At 36.3% G+C, this 24,845-nt stretch overlaps 2 protein-coding genes across 2 annotated transcripts in view; one reads left to right on the top strand and one right to left on the bottom strand.

Annotated features, from left to right (window-relative positions):
- Window positions 1-8,061, bottom strand: part of cstf3 (cleavage stimulation factor, 3' pre-RNA, subunit 3) — a 15,348-nt gene extending 7,287 nt beyond the window's left edge. Inside the window, exons 1-8 of the mRNA XM_079239824.1 lie at window positions 7,853-8,061; window positions 7,184-7,288; window positions 6,919-7,014; window positions 2,839-2,871; window positions 1,820-1,917; window positions 1,658-1,724; window positions 1,535-1,569; window positions 1,316-1,442 (exon numbers count right to left, since the gene is read on the bottom strand). Coding sequence (XP_079095950.1) covers window positions 1,316-1,442; window positions 1,535-1,569; window positions 1,658-1,724; window positions 1,820-1,917; window positions 2,839-2,871; window positions 6,919-7,014; window positions 7,184-7,288; window positions 7,853-7,879 — 588 coding nt within the window. The 5' untranslated portion in view covers window positions 7,880-8,061. The remainder of the gene's footprint in view (window positions 1-1,315; window positions 1,443-1,534; window positions 1,570-1,657; window positions 1,725-1,819; window positions 1,918-2,838; window positions 2,872-6,918; window positions 7,015-7,183; window positions 7,289-7,852) is intronic.
- Window positions 8,062-10,776: 2,715 nt separating this feature from the next.
- Window positions 10,777-24,845, top strand: part of hipk3b (homeodomain interacting protein kinase 3b) — a 37,127-nt gene continuing 23,058 nt past the window's right edge. The window contains exons 1-2 of the mRNA XM_079240900.1: window positions 10,777-11,097; window positions 16,587-17,892. Coding sequence (XP_079097026.1) covers window positions 11,025-11,097; window positions 16,587-17,892 — 1,379 coding nt within the window. The 5' untranslated portion in view covers window positions 10,777-11,024. The remainder of the gene's footprint in view (window positions 11,098-16,586; window positions 17,893-24,845) is intronic.

Genomic DNA, 24,845 nt, shown 5'->3' on the forward strand with positions numbered 1-24,845 from the left:
AGTCACTGTGCAGAACTTCATCGGCTGTTGGATCCAATTAATGTGAGCCAGGTGTGTCAGAAAAGGAATACATTAAAAACTTGCAGGACGTCGGCCTTCGAGAACCGACTTTGGACACCCCTGCTTTATTCAGAAACACCATAATAAAAACTGTGCCATAAATTTAGCAGTTGCCATGCAAAGAAATATTCGTGAGAACTGCTATACTTGTACCAGTCCGGTCAGTACCAGTCACAAGTTTGGACACAGCTTCCCATTGGATTTAAATGGAAAGTGTGTCCAAACTGTTGACTGGCCATGTATATGAACCAAGGCAAGCAGATTAAAAGAAATTAAAAAAAAAAAAAAACAAGTTATTTTAAAATACAATAAATACCATATAAATTATTTTCGATTATATTTAGAGTATATACATTTATATATTCCTATTGTTTACAGTGTTTTGTTTTTCAGGTACATCTTGATTATTTCCTTCAGAATATGCAAGTAGCACGAAAATAAATGTATGAACAACATGAATGAACAAACTGCAGCCCAGATGTAGCTAACCATGATACCATCCCTGCTGATCTTTACAGACAAGGGATGGTTCTTTGCAGTAGCTAAGAACCATAGGATAACCAGTTGCACCATGGGAAATCAGTCATTTTCAAACAGGACTTTAAATATTTTCATGACTTATTAGCAGCAGCAAGAACCATACAGTAGCAGTAGCTAGGTGGCAGTAGGTTTCTCTAAATACTTCTTATTCAGTCCAAAAGGTTCTTCTTATGTTTGAGACCTTTAAACATTTTGAAGCATTTTTTAACCAGAAAGGTTTTAGGTATGATCCTGCGATTGTTAGTCATGTTCCCTTTGAGAGACAGCCGTTTTCTTACAGATTTTTTCCTTGCAGTATTGTGGTTTAACCACTCCTGTTTCCTTTATTTATGCACAATCTATCTGATCAATCTTTTGAACCTAACCTAGCACACATCTTTACATGCATCCCTGTTTTTATTAAAACAGTGTGGTTGCTTACTCTTGATTTTTGTCACACTGACTAAAGTTACCCAAATTTAACTTAATATTCAAATAAAGTGCCAATCCTGCATGGCTATAATTTCTCCACTCACACAAGCGATATTTTTTTTTCCCAATAATGCCCAAGTCAAACATTATAAATGTTATATTTTTGGTCTGTCTTTTATAATTATATGAAAGGCTGGCATGTTTGGGTAATTTTCATTAATATACACAACTTTGAAGATATCACTAAGGACTGAGCACTACTATAAAAAGAAATACACATGAATCCTGGGGATGGGTGACTTGCCTCTTCATATTTGCTATAATCCCTCCAGAGCTGTTCAATGTTGATCATAGGGTTCACACAGCCTCTCTGGTACACTCTCCGCACAGCAGTGATCCGCTGGTTCTCCGCATATGAGCCTACAGCCTCACTAATTAAACACAAACCAAAAATGTCAAGATTCTGGAGTTGTTGATGCAGTTTAAATGAAATACTTTAAAAAAAAGAAAAAGCAACACCTACACTCCTTTGAGGAAATTGATGTAGTCCACCCAAATCTGACAGAAGAATGGACATTATATAAAGAGACAGTATTTAAAAGAATATCATATATAAAGGTACAAATAATGATAAAAATCTGTGTACCTGATAAGACATAATCTCCATCCCAATCTTATCAAGTGCAAAGTCATATGCCTGGGCCATCTTCTCTCTGGGGGAAAAGAAGTTATATGATGTAAATTTTGTATCTTATAGTAGAATAATCTACCAACATTATTAACTCCACAATGCAGCATGTCTTCTTACTTGTAGCTGGGGAGCTTCCCTTTGGTCTCTCGAACATATGAGAGGTAGCATTTCCACAGGTCGATGTGCAACACTTTCATTAGGCATCTCTGGAACAACTACAAGCCAAGAGATTTTCAGAAGAAATAAGGCTTAAACCAGATGTTTACTAAAATGTATATGTTTACAAATGCGATAGTTTATAAACTCATGAATACTAGTTAACTGGTATCCACATAAAAGGTCATGTGAGCAATGCATCAGGATACAGGTGTCAAACTTGTCCTGGAGGGACTCTAATCATGCAGATATTTACCGTTTCCCTGCTGCGACACACCTAACGGAACTGAATGGCTATTTGCGAAGAAGTTGACAAGAAGCTCTTGGATCCATTTCAATGAGGTGTGTTGAAGCAGGGAATAACCAAAAACATGATGGATAGTTGCCCTCGACTACTGCAGTACGACACCCCCTGCATTAGGACAACCAGCTGCACTAGGGGAAATGCAGAAGTATATTTTGTCAAATTACAGCCCCTTTTTTTTTTAATAAATTGAGCTTATATACATATCAGAATTGATTTTTAATCCATCAGTGTCACTGAATAGCCTTCGGTCACCTTCACGTGAGTCATGTTCAAACAGGACTTCAAATGTTTTGATGTCCAAAATTAAAAGTTAAGCAAAACTTGAAATAAATACACATTTAAAGACACATTTGCAGATTTTATTTTAAGTTAAGAAACAGAGCAAAACAACAAACCAGTGAAGAATTTACAGTGCCAGCACTAAACTATTGCATGTGGGTTTGATAAATAAAGATAGGGTATATGTATTATATCAAAGTAACAAAAAGATAACATACAGTAATTTCACAGACATATTAAAACCACAGTACTGTAGCACAAATATAGTTGCAGATAAAATTGCAAGTCAGTATCTACAGAAATTAACTTTGTTCTGGGGACTTTCATTCTCAGTAAGAATTTAGTGCTTAATAGAATAACCACGATCAAATATAACTAAGCATTTTCAACTTACCTTTTCTACCTTGTCATAGTTTTTAGCCTTGATCTGGAAGCAAGAGTGTAAATACAATGTTAATTCCAACACATGCTATACTCTTGAAGATTAAAGGAAACATGCATTCATGCCAACCTGATCATTCAAACACACTCATACATAATACTAAAGATCAACATAGTGAAATTCACACAAGAATGACAAATACCTTTGGAAAATGGGTTTATTTATTATATATAAATATATATATTTCTTTTGAAAAAAAGTTGAAAATTGCAGGTTTGGCTATCAATATCTGGAAACAAAAAAACCTCTTTAAAATAACATTTGACATTAAATAAACTTGTTTGACAGTCCCAGTCACACATGATACTTTCCTTTGCTAGATTTCATGATTTTGTTTTTAATGAATCAGCTTATATGAAGTTATGATAAATTGGAATAACATAGAAAATGCATTTGATTTTCTTAGATTGTATAACTACTGTGAAAACTACCTTGAATATTTCTTCCAAGTGTTCTGAAATGACTTGCCATGAATTGGTGAAAGGCCAAACAAAACTGCACTCAACTGGTAAATACTACTATCTGACTGAAACAGTCCCATATTTACATGAAGTAAATATGAGGCCAATCTTTCTGTGGTAAGAGATCTTTCAGTCAAGAGTGTCAGAGCAATCCTATCTTGCTGACTGTTCATAAGTATTAAACACTGAATGCATGTTTCACTTTCCTATTTTGGGTTTAATTTAAATAGTTGTAATGTATTTCTTAGTAAATACAATGACCAGTGTTGTACTCTCAAAAGGCAAAATATGTCAGAATAAAACTACAGATTACTTCAATGAAACCTATTAACATATGGATTTCTATACTTTATATCCTATTTACGCTGCTAAGAAACAATTATTTTTTCTTAAAAAACAAATCCTAACAGAGACATTAGTTGTGGGACTTGAAATATTAAATCAATCAAACCCTTTAAATGAAGAAAGGTCCAAAACTGAGCTATTTAAAGATATTTTGAATTGGATAACACACTCTTGCATTTCTATATAAATCAAAATCAATGTCTTGCTTAAAGCATGAACTATATGACTGAATCACAAGAGGCCTTGAAGAGATGACACCATGTGTTATTTCTGAAGCAGTTATAAGTGTTTTCACGTGCTCTTTACAAGTTACACAACACACTGCAACAATTTAATATGGACGTGTCTACTGGCAGCACTTTTCCCGATTTTCTTGTTCCAACATGCTGATTTCCTCTATTCAGCCGACTGCATGAGTCTGCAGATCTAAAAGTTCCACCGAAAAAAAACAAAACAAAAAACTACCCTTTATCCCACTAGTTTTTTGTTTTTTTTGCCAATAGAGCTTGAGTAGTAAAACAAATACATAAACTGTATTCTCTTACAAAAATAAAGCACATTCGTTTAAAGAAACAAATGTCCAAATTATTGTCATTCTATATATACATATATATATAAATTAATAATGTGGGGCCAATTTCCCACTTCTGCTTGTATAGAGGCTTTTCTTCTTGTCAAGATATACAAGTAAAACTTCCAATTCCCAGTTTTTAGAGAAATAAAGGAACAGCACAATGCTTTCTGTAGATGAAAGAAAGCATAAGCTGAGGAAGATATTTGCTCTTGATGCAGTTTAAATGAAATACTTTTTTAAAAAAAGTATAAGTCTTGCTGCTGGCTTTTCCCCTGAAGACAGTGTATGCCACGAATCAATAACTATTGCTTGCAACCACCCCTCCCTCTAAAAAAAAAAAAAAATAATTGAGAAGGAATTAAAAAAGGCATCTGAAAAATTCAAAGATTGGCGAAATTTTTTTAATATTTCACACGTGGCATAAAACGTTATGCTTTCATGCAAAAGTAAACTATAAATACATAAGCTTCAATCTGTGATGGCTAACGTGCTGCAACATACACCAGAGGGCACACATTACCACTCTCAAGACTAATTCATGCAGTGCATGAAAAAACCCCAACAGAGCTGGATTCTCTATGAACAGGTCTTCAAAGTGTTAGAGTAATAAAAGACTTGCTTGCCTGGTGAGAAACTATATGCATATAAGATCGTTATGAAATCTTAGAAAGCAGAAGCATTACCCTCAAGTTGGAGATCAACAGAACCTCAGTTTATGCTCTGTAACAGTTTGGGGGCATCTGTCAAGTGTTTGAATTCATGGTTCACATGTGATTCTCAGAAAGGAGAATCAAGAACTCATTCATATACTTACCAGAGGAAAAAATTTTTATACTATGATTTACAAATTATGCTGTTTTCACACGCAATTGGTATCTTTTTTTAAAAAAAAAAAAAGATTAAGAGAAAGAAACTACCTAGATGCCTAACTATACAACACTGCGATTGCTTGTTAAAAAAAATAAAAACACTTAATATGTCTGTCTGAAATTCAGAGAAAGGTTGATAAAAAATTTATTTAGATACTAGATGACAAAAAAATATAAAAAGGTTTAAAAATACTTGAAAAGGACTGGACTATGAGGTTAGAACTTTAGCCTTTGTCTGTATGGAGTTATCCCCCCTCCAAGCCCTTTATCTAATCTACCCATATCCCTTTCTTATCAGTATTAAGCTCGTATTTGAATCTCTACTAATCACTTGCCTTCTAAAACATACTTTTGCTATTAGGTTATGGTACTTTTTGAGTTCCAGTTTGTCAAAATGCAGCTATCCGTGTGCAGTCTATCAACATAAAGTCACGAGTTAAAGTACAGAAAATACTTTGTTTCAATACTGTTAGAATATCTTCTGACTTTAGTGTGTGGCATACAACTTCATTGCTTTTGTAAGTGTGATGCAGATATGTTTGTTCACTTTGAATTCCACTTCTTTGTCAGCTACAAAGTCTAACAATGTGCAAATAGCATAACTAAAAAAATATAGAAAATATAATTTACTTTAATGAGGGCTGCTGTCAATTTGTCAGAGGAAGTGATGTAATGTGAATAACCTGTTTGATATGAATATTTTATCAATGCTTGGTACTTGCAGTAAACTACTAGGGACTGCATATTGCAGGCTTACTTTGGCAAAAGCACTGATGTGTTTTTTTTCCCCTATTTTATTACATGAAGCCAATCTGGCTAAATATGGGGGGAAGTGGGTTGAGTTGCAGGGGAAGATTCGCTTGGAAGGAAAACAAAGTCCCACAACAAACAAAGCATGACAACCATTTGATAACTACATTAATTGCACAGAAAAAAGTTAATGTTTCTGAAGTATGCGGTGGGTGTTTAGTATTTATCTAAAACAAATGCGTTCATATTCATGTTTTAGATGTGGAAAACAGAACACCAGTTGCAGTAGTCATTTGCAGAGGTGTAGGCCATCAGAAAATGAACTTCAGGGTGCACAAATGATCAGGTGGAAGGGAAATTCTATCCCGTATAAAGCTGGTTGCACAAGAGCAAAGCCTGTTGATGGCAGCAAGGCAAAGGAGTTATGTACTCAGAAGGCATGGGGAGAGAAACATCTCAATGGAAGAACGGGCCACACAAAGATTTACATTACCCAAAAGAAATGACACAGGAGGCAATAAATTGACACGACAAGTGAATAAAAGGCTAATGCACTCCAATACCATTAAAATAGTTTTAATATTGTTGCAGACCAAACATGCAACAAATGCACTTTACCCCATTTAAATACGGCGCAGATATATATGTATATTTGTTTTTTCTTAAATCCTGGGAACATAGGGAATTATGTGTAAAGAAAGGTTAGAGCTGATTTTCCCTTTGTATTTAAAGGCACAATTCTTTACAAAGCTTGCTAGAGCCTCACACAATGGTTTACATAATTCATAGATTCTTGACTATGTAAATTAATATCAAACAGGTGTAAATTTATAATTATTCAAAAACAAAAATACTTTGCAGAGTGGGCCTGAAACTTTAACCCATAACAGGATGACTCAATAATTCAAACCAAGAATTGTGACTTTAAACTTCACTTAAGTAAGACACATTTTGGTTGTGTGAAAATCACATTGTTGATCACGTTAGAATAAGTCCCAACCATGCACACTAGAGAAAGAAAAAAAGTATTAACCTCAGCTTCTATGAACAGTTTCCAGAATCTGCCAGAACTTGGGAACTGTGAGACAAGCCGCTCATAGGTCTTCCTTGCTTTATCTATGGGTTGGTTCTAAAAGAGGAGAATGCACGTACATTTCATACTACATAACATACAAAGAGGCAGTCATGTCAATCAGGTGGTGATTAAAAATCTATAGAATTTTGTATTTTATAACCCATAAAGCCCACCCTCGTTCCCATTTTCTTATCCCCATGAATACAACTCTGTGTCACTAAACCTGTGCCTCTCGAATCAGAATGCTCCATGCGTCAAGGTCATATGGGTTTTCTTCCAACTTCTTCTCTGCCTTCTTCACTTTCTCAGGAATATACTCGGCTGCTGCCTGCAAGACAACACAAAAGTACAGGCAGCACAGTCAGGGACCTATAAGGGAATGACAGGTCCAGCATTACACAGAGCACTCAGAAATGGTCACAGTTTTCCTTAATCTAACCTGATTAACAGGGATCTGCTTTGTCACTAAAACTTGGATGCAAGTCATAAATCTAATAGCAGACAAAACACATTTTCTGTTAGCTCCATTTGTTATTTTAGAAGGCGTCGCAAAGTAGCAGCCAGGACATAAAAACTAGTTAATAGTGCTGACTAAGTCGCAGTATCTGCACGCTGATATCACAACATGCGCGTGCTCTCCGGTTAGCTTGAAATGTTGGTAGGAGCTAGCTTTGCGTAGCGACGCAGCTACAGTTGAATCAATATGGCGTGCACAGGCAACAGCGAACATCTATCACACACCGTATGCGTAATTCAGCAAAACTGACAGATACTTGCGTTGAAAGGGAAAACGCTATGATATTAAAGCAGGGTTTACTGTGTGAAAGCCTGGATGATAAAACAAAGAACACTCAAGCTAGCGTGCCCGCCGAGTACAACGCCATGTAGCTACCTGGTCGGCTGCTCCCTCCGTCGACATGGCTGGAAGAGGATCTACCTCAATGTGATCTAGCTGTTAACAGTCAAACAACGTGATGGCGATTTTAAAAATAAAAACCACTATTTAATCGGCATAGCTTTGCATGCGTGGATCACGTTGCTCTCGGGCAACTAATGGCTCAGTGGCTCGCCTCGCCGATGTCTAAAATGGCGATAAAGCGGTGTTCCGCCCTGGTTGCAGGAACAACAATAACACTTCCGCCCGACACGTCTCCTTCAAAATAAATAGCTCGACATCCTAGAAATACAAGGTATGTCCCGGCTAATTATACTAAAAATCAGACACTAAACAATAAGCGTAATTTTCCAGATATATACAAAGAGCAAAACATTTTAGATCTGCAATTAAATGTGGCATTAAATTACACCAAACGCTGTAAAAGAGGGGGAAACACATGGAAACGACACACAATAACCCATAATGTGAACAAATCGAGATGACGGCCAAATAATGCACATTCACCATAAACAGGCACAGAAATGATCAAACTGATACGCGAATTTTGAAATAGACCATGCACGATATCTATGATTTACACACTTGAGTGTTATTGGAGGATCATTCTTTGTCTTTTGTGAATTTTTACCTGTGGATTTATGTGTTTATTTGTCTATCTATTTATTTATTTTCCTTGTTTAGAGATAAATATCTAAATTATATTTATTTACAACCTATTTTCCATATCTGCTCTGTAACAGCAAAAAACAAAAACAAAAACAACAACAACAACAACAAACAAACAAACAATTAAACTTGCCAAATAATATTCGACTATAGTCTTTATATGCTAAAAACATATCAAGCGCATGTATTCGGGTAATATGAAAATTTCTTGTGGCAAAGAAAAACTCCCAATTTTTGCAGTAACATGGCTCATTTTGCGTTTAACTATGTTGCTTGTCTCTCTGGGCTGTAGGGGGAGGCAAAAGATAGCCACCAAGAACGCGCTTCTATCTGGCCAAACAGACCAGAGCAAAAGACCACAGAGTAGTTATTTACCACAAGTAAACAAGACCATTTTCATTAAAAAATAAGTAATATAGGCCTATTAAATATTTATTTATACTTGTTATACATCACTTATTAAATATATATGATGTCTTTACACCATTTTGTGTGACCATGATAATGGATTAACTCCTCGATCAAACTTCGATTTATATAACTATCATAGATTAATTTGATCAGATGCAGATTAACTTTGTTGCAGCTGTTTGTCACTGTTTATGTCCTCCTCAGTAATGATGATATCTGGAAGGAGACTGGTGGGAACAACATATGGTGTGTATCCTCTCACTACTGTTTCTGCCATAAGAGACTAATAATCCAGACAATGGGCACTGTATTCATGTTTCCTATATTACCTTCCAGCTGTGTTTACTTATAATAAATCATGTAAGACAAAAAATGTTCACACCTGTTTTCTAGCTGATCTGGCTCCGTGGTTTACTGTGTAGGGTGGGGACAGATAAGGACTGACAAAGACAAATGCCTTTTGGTGGATTAGATTACAGCTGGTCACTCAGACATCAGGGGCTTATGATCAGCTTTTTTTGTCAGCTGGGTGCCTTCTGGCTGTCTGAGCAGCAGATTTAAGCTTGTGGACCATTACTTACTTCCCCAAGAAGTTATAACTTATTAGACATTATGCTGAAGGGTGAAGAAATTCAAAAGAAAGGCCACCTCTGGCACTTGAGACCCATAGTTCTGCAAGTTTTTAGATGTTTTCCCTGTTTCAATTTATCTGATTCAAATGAATGTGTCACTGAGCAGAACTTGATATGCAGTTGGGTTGGATTAATTTAATTTGAATCGGGTGTGTTAGAGCAGGCAGACTTTTAAAACCTGTGGGACTACAACTCCTGAGGACTGGAGCTACCTAGCCTTGGTCGATGCAAATGACAGAAAATGTATTGTTATACTTTGTTCACATTTGAATAGTTATTGAAATGCTCATATACTTGCCAATTACCTTGTATAACAAGCCTTTATACGTTTTTTTTTTTTTTTAGTTTTTTTTTTTTTTTTTAACCTACAGACTTTCTGGAGGATTTCTTTTTATACATGTATTTTTTAATTTAAGTTTACAGATGTTTTAATGCACATCCTATTAAAATATTTAGTTCTTACATAGTTAAAATATGTATATGCCTACAAACCCCAAATCCAATAAAGTTGTGCAGAATGCACATCATAATAACAGAACACAATGATTTGCAAATCCAATCTAAGCTTTAGTCAACTTAATACACCACAAACAGAAACTGTTTCATGTTCTAATTGTTTTGGGCAAACATTAAATAAACATAAAATCCTATCCTGTTGTAAATATCTTATTTTTGTAGTGTATTCACTGAAAGACAAGTTAAAAAGCATTTGATTCACTGTATTTTGTTTTTATGTGTGCAACACAAAGTCCTAACTTATTTACAATTCATGTTGTATGATTGTAGTATGATTGTAAGACTGAATTTCTAAAAGTTGGCCAAATCCTCATCAACTTGAATCCTACAAGTGTAATTTTTTTTATGTGTGTGGGCTGATTCGGCTTATCACATCAAATTGCAAGTGAGATTGCAAATCTCAAATAAATGTGATGTCATCCCTCTTTTGGCAATGGCGTGTCTTGTAACTTTATATGTTCTTTTTGTTTCTTTGTAATTATTATGGACTTTAGTTAGGGAAAAACAACAACAACTATTATTTGAGTTATAATTATTGAGTTATAATTAACTAATTAACAAAGTGACGTTTGAATCCTCATTTTTGATCGGAGTACCTGCTCTGTGATTGATTACTGTGGTCTGAGGGATGCCGTCAGTTCACAAACATTTGCTTCCAGTTGCTAGAGAAAAAGGGACATGTTAGAGGCTGGCGGGGCCGTGAAGCCACACGTCTAGACAGGGGTAAAGGCCACCCTTTCAGAGATGGGCCACAACGCCCAAAGAGGAGGGACGCAAATCTGAAGTGCGTATCTACAAACCGGGTTTGGCGTGGTGTTCCTGAAGGCTCATATGCAAGTGTTATTTAATGTTTGAAATGTGGGAGATGGTGGCGTTACCGAGAGCGAGCTCTCCCTTCCTGTCGTCTAGGACAAGATGGCAGCAATGCAGGCGAACTGTGCATGGTATGGATTTATGAGTCCATAACATGTTCAGAGAAGCCCTGGATTATACTGAAAGTGACTCTATGTGAAGGTAAGTTGTTAACTGAAAGCTGTCTGTTGTGGTGTCTGCTCAGCTAAACCTTTTAAATGATAGTTTAAATGTGACGTATTACTAAGTCATAACTTGGCTATAAACTTAGCTAGCGAGGGTTTGTCTGTTTTTACCTGTTTCAGCATTGTCTTCGTACGTGGCTATCTCAGTTTATTGCTGGACCTTTTTTCTTTCTTTTGTTTTTGTCGTCAAAAGTGTTCTTCGTGTTGATGGTAATAATTAACGTAAGCGCTACTAACATCTAAACGTTGTCACGCCGACCAGTTGTCTTTTTGAATGTCTACTAAGTTTATTTGCTTTTATTCCCGTGATCATCATTTTTTATGCTTATGAACCCTAATGAACAACACAAACCGAGTGATTTAACTGGCTTGTAAATTACCTGTCTACCTAAGTGACGACGTAACTCTCAACTGTAACGCAAACAAGACAGTTGTCGTTATGTACTAATATATTGATATTATTTTTGAACAGAAACAAAAATTCTCCCCTTTAGTCCACTGTTGGTGTCTTGATTTGCTTTTCTTTCAGTGGATCAACAAAACATAAAGCTGCGTATGAGATTACTGCTTAACTATCATTTATGTATATATATATATATATATATATATATATATATATATATATATATATATATATATATATATATATACACATACATACATACATACATACATACATATATATATATATATGTATATATATATATATATATATATATATATATATATATATATATATAGATAGATAGATATATAAAACACTAGTCATTTGAATTAACAGTCACCTATAAATAGATTTAAAGTTGTTTATTTACATGTGATTTATAACAATTATGCATGCCATTTATATGCAGTTATTAAGTTACACTGGAAAATTAAAGCTAGATAGGATCTTGAGTTTTTAAGATTCTATCAATCCTTAAAAGTTTTAACCTTTTTATTTAAAACCAGAATATGACCTTTGGTTATTAGCTTGCCATTATTAGGATTGCTTGCTGACCTGAATAAATCGTTTTGTCACAATTACTGTTCAGGGTTTACTTGATTCATATTAAGGTAGTGTAGGGTAAGGTAAGGTAAGGTAAGGTAAGGTAAATCTACAGGTGTAAGAATATTAGTTGATACTAATGACAAGTTAATCAAATAAACTTAGTTTAATTGTTCCACTTCGGGGTTCGTCTCAGTGACTGTTATGATTGTTCATTGGGAAAGTTAATAATTTACATGTGAGTTATTTTGTAAGGATTTGGAAATTGCCATAAACCAGCCAGGCCATGCTTGCAATATAGACAATATGATATCTAGCATCTGCCTGGCATACTAAAGGTTAAATAATAGTTTTTAAAAAACATGAACAACATATGCGTGCTATCATTTTAGGTAAATGCCTTTACACAGACAGCTATGGATACTGTGTGAATCATCTTGGAGTTCCTTTTCTCCAGGACGAAAACAAATTTTTTTGTTTTGTAAAGTGATCGAATTAGAGGAATCCAGTATCTGCTCTGTAATTCACCAGTTTGCATGACTATGCTGTTTGTTTTTGTGTGTTTTTGTTTTTATGTGTGTGGGTTTTTATTTTTTTTGTTTTGCCTGTTGTCAGAGCACTTGCTGGTCATGTGTCTGCCATTGTGGGAGATTCAAGACTTCTTTCCAAGTGATGTCATCCTGACGTATGCCCATAGAAATAAGACAGTAAACAAAACCATGAATCTATGAGACTACCATAACAGGATAACATTGTTTTTTTTAGTTAGATTACAGAAGTGATTGATGAAAACTGTTATCTTAGGACATCAACATTTATTCTGTCTTTTGCTGCATATTTACTGGATTTTAAAATGTGTGAGATGTTTTGCCCCCAAGAATGATTAAATAAAACTACTCAGTTTCCTTCTATGTTCATGACATTTTTCATGAATGTAACGCTTTTGCATGGTGTTATCATCAGAGCTTCCCACATTAATTTTTAAACGCTTGTTTGTGGGGTTAGAATTTCCATGTGTGCAACTTGTTCCTCATACATGTTTGAAAATTCACTGTTGCAAAATACATTTGTGCTGTTTTAGAAAAGATACATGGTAATAATTTACTGTGACGAATAATGCAATTGATTATTTATTTTTTTATTAAGCTTGTTTGCCCTATAAAAAAAACAACATGCCACATGGCCCAGTGGGACACTTTTGAGAATTAAAATGTTTTTGGTTAATGTAGAGGGAAAAACTAAAAACAATCTAGTGTAGAATCTACCAAACAAGTTTGAAGGACTGGTCAATCATCAGCTCACTTGAACTTTTTAAAATATTTTTTAAATAGATATTTTTCTTAAGTTTAATGATTTCAAACACACAATTATATTGGAAGATATAAACAACAACAAAAAACAGACATCAGATTTAACAAATATGCTTTTAGTTTAAATAGGAATTATTCCATTGCTAATAAAAGCAAATACCTTGTCATCATGATAAGTAGGAACAATACTTCAGACAAATGTGTCTTTCACTTGTCTATCTTGGGAGCATAAGATTAAGCCAAGTTCATTATGAAACGCCACCTGAAACACTTTCATTTTTTGCTTTACCAACAATAATAATAAAAAAGTACAGTAAAATCTAAAAATAGCTTTATTTTTGTAATACAAATATCTTGTATACAGTTGTTTATGTTATAGGGAGAAAACTGCCAAATGACAGAAGTTCACTGCTGAATTAACATTTGATCACATGCTTTAGAAAATAAAGGGCCTTTTATTTAATAAGCATGAAAGATCAAGTTCACGAGACACAGGGAGAACACCACGGTTTTTAGTGAAGTAGTGGGGCTGTGATCTACTGTAGAACATTAACCCTGGTGTTGTGCAAATGGAATGGGAACAGCATTGAAATGGAGTGGGACTAAAGTGGTTGTTTTATTTCCACAAAGTCAAAATGTATTTTATTATCTGAACTGCACAAGAGCGAGAAATACCTCACTGGTCTACATTTACATTCTGGTATATAAACCAGTGCAACCTAACAGAGTGCACGCCACATGAACTCAAGACAACAGGACCTCAAACAGCCTGCTTCCATGATTAGCGAGCCTTTGACAGAAGTGGTGATACTATGTGCATCTGGTCTGGTATATTGTAGGATGGTAGACATTATAGCTCAATTGTTGGGAGTCTAAGTTGTACTGATCTTAGCAACCCAGTTTCCTTTTGAGCTGTGAAATAAAATAAACACAGCCCTTAATACTTCCCACAGTGTTCCTAGCAGCCACTCTTTTTATGAGTTTTGTAAATGAAAAATGAGTGTAGAGACTTGTACATTGCACATTCTCATCAGCTACAGGGCTAATGAGAGAGAGCAGAGGGTTGACATTCCTATGCAGTGTTACTGAAAAGTGCATTTGGTTAAAATACAACTAGAGTGGTCTTGTGCCTAGAGTGGCTAAAGTGCCCGTGTGTGTTAGAAACAAAGAGTTAGGCTATAAAGTTCATGTAACATGGTCCTTAGAACTAGCTAATTTAGCCACCAGTTGCAAACACCAAATTAAGTATCTTTGAGTAGTAGTAGTAATAGTTGTAGTATGAGGGGGGAGGGGGTAACAGCAGCCTTTCACTGTGGAGTTTGCATGTTCTCCCCGTCTATGTGTAGCGTCTCTACAGGTACTCAAGCTTCCTCCCACCATTTAGAGACATGCGTGCTTGTTGGAGAAATTATTATGGGTTTTGGTGTGAGGTTAATTGATCAATTTAAATTATCCAGAGAATTGAATGCAAGTGTGAATGGTTTTTTGTCTCTGTCTTGTCCCTGTGATGGGCTTCAGTTTCCCCACGACCCTTAATTGGACTAAGCAGTATGTGTTGTGCAACATTGAAACAGAATATTTTTTATGTTGGCTGGCTTGAGATTTGATAGCCAGGACAATTGTTTATTGTTCATGGTTGCCTTTCTAAGTCCTGTTTTGGATGATTTGGGGAAGTGTTTTTAACAGCAAAGATAGTAACATAGACTGTGATTGTGCAAAGAGCTGTCAAAACAATGGCCTGACCTTATCTTGCTGCTTGGAATAGAGTCAGAGGGATAGTTTGTGGTGTTGGTATTATCATAACACAAGCGTGCACTTCATCAGGGGCATTTATTTTAGGGTACTCTTTAGAGTGACTAACAGCTCAAACCTAACTCAAATATCTGTTTCAGATTTAAAAAGATGTTTTTTTCAGTGAGTAAAACTTAAAAAAGAAATTCCTTCATTTTGTTGATGGTAAACATGGTTCTGTAAATTTAATGTTCATTAAAAGTATGGAAGACTCTTGAGCATAGCAGCTTGGCATCTGCAAATATGCTCCAGAATGAAAGTAGGTCATAAGCTCCAGTAAAGTACGCAAACACAGTCTCAGAAAACATTCTCTAAAGAAACAGTAACCTTTTCAAAGAAGATCATAATCTTGAAATTTGTTATGCTACTTTACTGTTTTTTTTGTAAATCATGACTGGGTTTTAGAATGTTGAAGAAGACCAGGTTGTTGTTTTATTTTTGCATATGATGTGCTTTGTCCTCCCTCAAAGATGCACATATACATAAATTACAGGGGAGGAGAGAAGAATAAACCATGTCTTTGACATGTGGGCTTGATAATGTTTTGAGACTTTGTTTTACTCTGTTTGTCTATTGCTCATCCATTGGTTGCCTAGATACCTGCAGTAGGTTGCATGGAAATGGCAGGAATAGGTCAGACAAACATTTGAGAAGTTATTCATCTGCTGTATGGATATGTTGGTAGCATTACTCTGGGAAGTGCAGAATGGCAATGGTATTTTGATACACTCCACTGCACCGTGTTCTGCATCCCTCATCAATTCCATACTAATTGTTAAAAGATATGTGTGATTAGTTCATGATATTAGTAACCCTTTCTTCTTCAATTGTTGGTAACAGAAATACTTGTTGGTGAAACCAGCTGTGAATAATTTATTACTGTACCACACAGGTTTACAGTCCAGAATTCTCTGCAGCCACCTTCTAGTAGCCGTGAATGCAGATATGATGATGCTAAGCATCATGAATTCTTGATCCTGCTCAGTTTAGCCCACATGTTTACTTTTATGCTAATCAGTGAAGCATGCTTTTTCTTCTTTAATCAGTAAGAAAACTTACAACATTACTGTAATGCAGGCATCAAGAGTAGAAAGAATTTTTTCTGTCATGATGACTTTTAGTAACTTCAATTTACCTTTGAATTGAAGCAAACAAAGAAATGACCCTGGGAGAGTCTGGCTGTTATTTGGTTTTTGACTGATGATGTAACATGAATGTAGTTTTTGTATGACACAATATGTTTTACAGTACCGATGTCAACTTTGAATGTACTATGATTTTGTATTTTGATTTATAGGTAATGTTCCATCTAAAATGGCAGAGCCAAAGTTGATGTTTGTAGATCTAATAATCTGTTGCTTTATTTATTCTCCACAGGTATGGCCTCACAAGTCTTGGTCTACCCACCACACATTTATCAAACCCAGACAAGTGCCTTTAGCAGTGTGAAGAAACTCAAAGTTGAGCCCAGCAGCTGTGTGTACCATGAAAGGACACACCTGCGGACTTATCTGAACAGCAGAACCCTTGGCATCGTGCATCCAACTAAACAAGCCCACTCGTTTGTGAACCGAGACTTGGCAGTGGGCCTAAAAGTACGTGGACGACCAGAGTACCCTGTGCAAACAGTGGTTGTGCGTGGTGTACAAAGACAACAGCCCAATAAAAGAGGAGGACCAGGCCCGCTGGTGGCCCAGCACCATCAAGAGTCAGGGGCTATCCACTCACCGGGCAAGGAACAGCAACATCAGACAGACATAGCAAGTGGAAGCAGCAGTGGAGCAACAGGGGCAGGAGGAGGGGGAAGGGGAGAGGGCTGCAGTGGAGGAGTTGAGGGAGGGGGAGAGGAGGGAGGTGACAGAAAAGAGAACTGTGGAGGTCTGAACTCACCTGACAGCTCTCAGCGATGTGGGCTGAAACGTAAAAGTGAGGAGCTGGATAACCGAGGGAGCACCATGCAGATTGTGGAGGAACTGTCAATGTTGCCTGCCATGTTGCAAACGACGAATGTGGGGAATGCAGCCGTGACAGCGCCAGCGATTGTTGGGGGTGGAGGGGGCCCCTCTAAACAGGGTGTAGGGCATGGAGGTGCAGGTGCAGCTGGAAGTGCAGGAGGAGGGGATGGGGACTATCAGGTAGTGCAACATGAGGTCCTGTGTTCCATGAAGAATACTTATGAAGTGCTGGATTTCTTGGGACGTGGCACATTTGGCCAAGTAGTAAAATGCTGGAAGAGGGGCACAGGTGAGGTGGTGGCTGTGAAGATCCTGAAGAACCACCCTTCATACGCACGACAGGGACAGATAGAAGTTGGCATCCTTGCTCGTCTGAGTGGGGAGAATGCAGATGAGCACAACCTGGTGCGAGCATTTGAATGCTTCCAGCACCGCAGCCACACCTGCCTGGTATTTGAGATGCTTGAGCAGAACTTGTATGATTTCCTGAAGCAGAATAAGTTCAGTCCACTCCCCTTGAAAGTGATCAGACCTGTACTACAGCAGGTAGCTACAGCTCTGAAAAAGTTGAGGAGCATGGGTCTGATTCACGCAGACCTGAAGCCAGAGAACATAATGCTGGTGGACCCAGTGAGGCAGCCCTATAGGGTGAAGGTGATAGACTTTGGCTCAGCCAGTCATGTGTCCAAAGCAGTGTGTTCAACGTACCTCCAATCTCGGTACTATAGGTGAGTACATTTTCTGACACTTTCTAACTCAACAGGTTAAAGCTCAATGCATTTGAAACAAATTTCAGGCTCTCAAGGAGTCCAGACTGCCATGTTTTATTTAAAAACATCCTTCCCCTTGCACAACAAGGAAATGCTGCCTGTACTGCACAATATCCTGCATATTTAGGAACCACCTGCTGTAGTTGGACACAAAAGTGACCTTGCAGTGTTCATTAGCATACAGCTGTGTGGCCTCTCATGTTCCCACTGCTTGCAGAAAGACTGTGAAACAGTAAATAAAATGACAAGTCTGCTTTTTTAGACTGTTGGGTTATTTTCTCCAGTGATGAGCTGCAGTAGCCTTAAGAGTTTAAAGAATTTATGGAAATTTAAGAGAGTATTAAAAAAATAAGTAAATAAATACTTATAAGTTGATACTAACATAGTTTGTACAGTTAGATTCAGGTGTGTAGGTCTGGGACAGAAATTGCTGAATGTCATGCCAGTCATGGCAGTACCTTTTAGAATTATGATAGAAATGAAAAACAGGCCTGAACTGGTATCAACTATTATGTAATTACTATGAACAGAGCAGTTCACTGTTTGATTTGCAACATTTAGTATTCTGCACTTAAACATAAAAAATGATAAGAAGCCATTTTGTGATAACAGCTAGTCTTGTATCCATAACTGACTTCATGATTTGTTCATAAAAGCATGTATGCTTGTGTATTTGCACTGTAAATAGTTGTGTACAAAAATTAGTTTAACTTGATAATAATAATAATGATAATATTGAATTTGATTTATAACGCACTTTACATTTGATGCCAAACCTCAAAGTGCAAGAGAGAAACTTGAGGAAGTTGTAAAGCGATAATGATCTATATTGCGGCATGACACCATATACATTTATTTGAGAACATTCAGTGTGCTGCTAACTGTCTTTGAACCTATATAGGACATGCAGCAGGAATGACTGAAATGTTTTACTTCTTATATTTTATTACATTACATACTGACAAATAGATTTAAACTATCATACTGGTGGCACAGATCAACATACTACCAGGCAGTGTTTATTATACTGGAAAGGCAATCTACGTTCACTTTGCCATGCCAATTGCTCTTTATTAGATAACTTTTTAGCTGGAATGCCATCTTTATATCAGCTTGATTTTGTGGGTTAATTATAATTAAAGGTTTTACCCTGTTAGAATATACACAAGCATTTTTGTGTCCTTTCATAGTTGGCTCACATCGCAGTGTAAGATAAACATTTAGAGGTGTAACATAAATTATGCATTTTTAACTAAATGAACAGATTAGGATAACTAATGTAGTGCCTATAAACTATTGGTTCCAGTTTGGATTGGAACTTAACAGTCTACATTCAGTGCTAACTGTCATAGTGAGCAGCATTTGCATAACATTTGAATGGTTTTTTCTTGCACACTGTACGTGTAAAGCAGCAGGGAATTCACACTATCCATAAAAATGAATGTAATTGTGCGGTTGATGTTTATCTACATTTGCATCTACTACAGATGTATGTAGATGCTGTACTACGTTAAGAAAGCAGACAGTACTTGGACATACTCCTTCAGCCATAGGTTTGATACGAACAATAGAATAGTACTTGTTAGTTTCACTTAATTAATGCATTTTCTTTTTGTCTCACATTCATCAAAGTTTTTTTTTTTTTATGAATTCTGTTGTCATGAATGCATCTTTATTTTAGGAAGTTGCTGGAAATAGAACTATCATACTTTGCTGTACTTTCATGGGGGAGGAAGTGAGCATTGCAGCTGTTACGGTTTGTCAGCTCTGTCAGCTTCCAGCTTTGGTGACCGCCGGTTTCTCACAAGTCTTGCATGGTGTTGTATTTTGATACAACATACATCAATGCTGTTCCTGACTTGAGAATGCTGAATGACAACTTTCTGGGTACACATTGATTGAACCAGAATTCATTAATTCAGTGCCAGAAGAACTGGCAAAGAAAAATCTTTTTTAACTGTCCTTTTGACATCTCACTATTTACAGATGGAAGATGGTTTTTCACACCTAGGTGACAAACACAAGATTTTATCATTGGTGTTAAACTCAAACTAAAGCCTCAGCTTTAACATGAGTTACAGAACTTTGTTAGAACTGTAGCCTTTTTAAAACAAAGCCATCAAAGTTGAGATTTTTAGACATAATCGAATTAATATCTTTATTAGACGTCTTTGCAGTCAATGGCCGTTTTGTCAAAATAATAGTAATATTTCCTGTGAACTATTACTTCTCTCCACTAGAAGTTTTCTTCTGCTCTCATGTGTATCTACTGTTTTGTTTTTGTTTAATTGTTTGTTTGGAAAGGCAAAAACTGTCCCAAGTCAGAACAAAAACAAACAAACAAAAAAACAATGGCAACATTTTAAGAATGCTGTGGTTTCCATCACACCTTCTTTATGTGCAACTTAGAAATTAGTGTTAAAACATGACAATTTTCAAAACAGCAACCCTTTACAGAAATTATTACTTATTGATAGCTGCGTAGTGAGCGAGTTCATAATATTATCCATAGCCTATTTCACTGTCAGGACAGTCCCTGCATTCTCATGTGATGTTCTTTAGTCTTAAACTACAAAAACCAATAAGAAAATTAAAATGCCATTAGGCAAAAAAAATTGAAGACCTGTGAAAGTATTTAAGAGTGAAAGGTTGCTTTTTCTGTCAACTCTTAAAACAAGGACTTTTTAAGTTATATGTCATACTTATTGCCTATATTTGTACAAAAATCTCTCAGTGTCTTTAGTTAATACATTCCTTGCATAGATTAGCCACCATTTTTCTTATTGGCACTGTAGGCCTCTGCTCATAGATCAATAAAATGTTAGTAGATCATTGTCAGATAGGCCACTCCCATCAGTCTTTATCTCATACTCATTTGTACTGTGTAGCAAATCTTGCCACAGTTGTTAAGAGACATTTCTTTTAATATTGATAGATCAACTCAAATACCATGTTAGGATTTGTTGTCTATGCTCACGATGAGTACCGTTCATCATTGAGTCTAGGCATATGGTTACAGTCTATATAAGTTACATTCATTGTGATTTGGTTTTGATTTGATTCATCTGTCAGGAAAAAAGTTGTAATAGCGACACAACATTAGCAGAACACTGTTGTCTTTCTGTAGTTTGTCACCCTTTCCAAAGACAGGAATATGCCAGGCACACTGTGAAGGAGCAGCGTTGCTGAGGCTGAGTTGGAGGTTTGCTTAAAATAGCTCATGGGACGCTGGCCAGTGTGCTTTGACTTCTATAGATGGTGAAACACACAAGCAGCCAGAATGAAATAAGGACAGCTTGAAATGCCAGAGAAGCCCTGACTTACTCGCTCAAGGTCAATCAACTCAACATCAGTTGTTTTTATATATAGCAGATTGCAGTTGGTGTGCAAAACTATATTTTGATATATTAGTATTTAGTATTTTAAACTCTGTCACCAACATTTACAGATACACCAGGCCTTTAGAGAGTTCTGCAACCTACAAGCATTTGGCTGGTTGCCACTTGTAATTTGCCAACCAAGCCTGCACAGTCAGCTAAGCTGCAAATCTCACAGCTTCATTGTGAAAAGACATCACACATAATTTCGTTACTGTCTACCGTAGTTTCCTGCTAATCAGTTTGCAAATATTTAATGGCATTTATGCACTAATACAGTTACATGTTTTGAGATTAACAAATGTTGTTTTCTGTCACTTAGATTATGCTAATTTTGCTGTTGATAACATGGCATCTCAAGGACAAGTACCGCTTTTGGCATTTATTTAGACAAGAAAAGATAACATGCAAAACTGATACGGGCATATTTAAAATAGATGGAAATGAATTTAATCTAGATTTCCATAGTCTATGAAAGCTTAAACTGTATCGACACATGGAATATTTGGACTAATACAGCTGGATTTACTCTACCCTGAAAAGTAGGTCTATGAGCAAATAATCCTCCACACAGCCTTAAAAATTTTTGTGGGGGGGTTGTTGTAAACAAAAGCATTTCCTCCTGATTAACCTTGTATTTCTTTGGTTTGTAGGTACTGATTGTTTTCCAGTATTACAGCTTGCATTGACTTGATATCTGTCACTTAGCAAACAGTTCAATATGGCCAATGTAAAATCCTAAAGATTCTGCGGCGGTAAATAAATGTTTGCTTATATTTGTAGATCAAGTTTTTTTCATTTTGCAAAAACAATCTTCCCAAAAATTTCAAGTTTAAAAGTGTCAAAAAGGTTGTGCATTGTTGTGAAAAAGAATTGCATGTGTGGAAAACAATAGAAGTTCTTTTTTGCTCTTGCAAACATCCTTTCCAGAGATGCAAAGCATAAAACTGCATGCAATACTCTGAAGTTGCGGCTGCATATTCTGTCCCGGTCTTTTTACCTCTATCTGATTGAACGGTGATTAATCAAACTGTCCAGTCAAAGAGCAGACCAATTCCTGTCCTTTTGCACTACTGCAGACTCTTAAAGGGGATAAAATAGATTAAACATTGTTCCATGTATTGTTTACATTTCCACCTCATCTGATCAGAATTGTGATGCTAGTCTAACTTTGATGATGTGAAAGTCAGATGAAATGCAACATGGCCATTGAGACTGAGGTTTCTTTAGAAAAGATTGAATATTTATCTGATTTTGTACAATACAATGAAAGTGGCCTGGGTCATATTTTTTTTAAAAAAAGAAGATTTTTGCTCTTTAGACTGTAATAACACAGACCAGATCTGGGTCACATATGGGCAAAAAAGTTGTTCAGTCCCTTTTGCCTACAGTGTCAGCAAAGCCTTAAGTAGTTCAACAGTTAAAAAAATATAGAAAATGAAAAGTGCTCATAGTACTTTAAATGTATAATAATCTTTGCATTCCATAAATGCATGTTGTGTATTTTATGGATAGTTAAAGGTGAAATGAGTATTTGTAGGATTTTACCTTGAAATGGTATCACTCGGCGCTGAGATCATGCTGCTGGCAACTACACACTAAGATATTTTGCTGTCAAGGATGGAAATTACTGATAGGTTTATAAAATGTACTTTGTATTGTGGTCATTGCTACCATTGCGTTGTTTTATTTTTATCACACAACAACAATTTGTACTATAGCGCTTAAAACTTGAAGTGTGATAATTCATTCTTATCATTGCTAAATTATAATGATCATCCTTAAAATGTCAGACATGTCAATATTAACAAGTCTGTCAAAGTCAGAGTTTTCCCTTTTTAATACCAATAAAGCATTATTTTTCATTTCTTCCAAAATTGCCCTTGGATGTTTGAAATACTCTGAACTTCAAGTTTTTTTGTATATAATAATAAGCTGAACCACTACGCAGCCAGTTTTAGGATGTCTTGTGTCAACCAAAACCATTGGGAAGATTATCCATCTGAACTGGAAAGAAAAACAATCATTTATAACACTGGCTGTTATGCCAGCACATTGAATGGTTTACATCTGTTAAACATGTCTAAGGCTTTGTATCCTTAACCTAAGGTCTGGCCAGATCAGAGTGCATGTGCTCCTGCCTCTCTCTGCCACACTGCTTCTGTGTTCCACTTAATAATGCAGGATTCCCTGATAATGTGTGGAATTACAGTTCTTCGAAGAGTCATGCGGTAAGGCTCCATTCTCTCATCATGGAGTAACCACGTTGCAGATTTTTCTTTGTGGCTAAGCTTATCCCAGCTGCATTGTTGGCCAGCTGTGTTTCTCTATTTCCCATGTTAAGTTAAAGGCATGTGTCAACATGCCATTTCAAAGACAAAGTCTCAGTATGAAGCCACTTCTGTTTGCTGCTCTGCGAGCAATTACAATACATCCCTCCCTTTGAGGACAGAACAGGGTGGATCACAGGGCTATTTCTGGACCTGATATAATGGCCATGAATAACGAATAAAGATGGAGATAATTTCTCTTCTCTACCAGACTCCTTGGTGCAAACAGTTAGTTGGGAGGAGTTTTTTGTTTCTTGTTTGTGTTGTAAGCTATAAAAAAACGTAAAACTTGGAAAAGATGGATAAAAAGTTTACCTGATAAAGGAATGCCGACATTTTGGGCAAGGTGTTTGCTTCATGTTGAATCTGCTTATTTTACTTTACTTTACAGAGAAATATCTGAAACTACATTTTTTCAGCTTGCTTTTAACTAAAACAAATCTAATTGATCTAAGAGCTTGTTTATGTTCCTCTGAAGCACCCAAGGCATCTGTAATTAAAATCAGAAGAAGCCAGTTTAATAATGAGAACTTAAAAAAAGGAGACTGGGTCAACAAGAAATGTTTCAGTATTGGTCTGCAGACAAATTTACAATGTTTCATTAGTTCTTTTAAACTTCTGGATCAACAATTTAGTATGTGCATACATTATACTGTTGTATACCATTGCCCTACCATGGGAAGGTTGGATATATATGGGGAGATGTGAATGTGCCAAACAAACTCTGATTCAGACCAAAGAAGCGGACTCGGTCCGCCAACAAATGCAGTTCTCAGTCCGTTTCTAGCGAACCAAATACAGGAAGCAGACTACAAAAAAAATTACCTCCTGCATTTGACTTAGCATTGCATTGTAGGTAAATACATAACAATCGTCTTCTGCTTTGTCTGTTTTTTATATTACGCCCATTGCTGCAGTGTATTTCTGTTGATGCTTACATAAGAAAAAATAAAAAACCCAAAGCAGCCATAGTTTCATGCTCCATTTTTAACTCGCAACAGCGTTTTCTTCTTGTCATGGATCTTGTCCTCTCTTTTGCTAAAATTAGTGCAGCACCAACTTTGGTGAGAATGGGGACATATTATTTTAATGTTTTGGCTCGTTTGACCAAAATGCACCATGAATGCGATCTTGGTCCACATGGAAACACCCCCCTACAACTGAGCCGAGTTCTCAATCAGACTGAGTCTAGAGGTCTATTCTG

This window comes from Telmatherina bonti (assembly GCF_933228915.1).
Source record: "Telmatherina bonti genome assembly, chromosome: 1".
Taxonomy (NCBI): Eukaryota; Metazoa; Chordata; class Actinopteri; order Atheriniformes; family Telmatherinidae; genus Telmatherina; species Telmatherina bonti.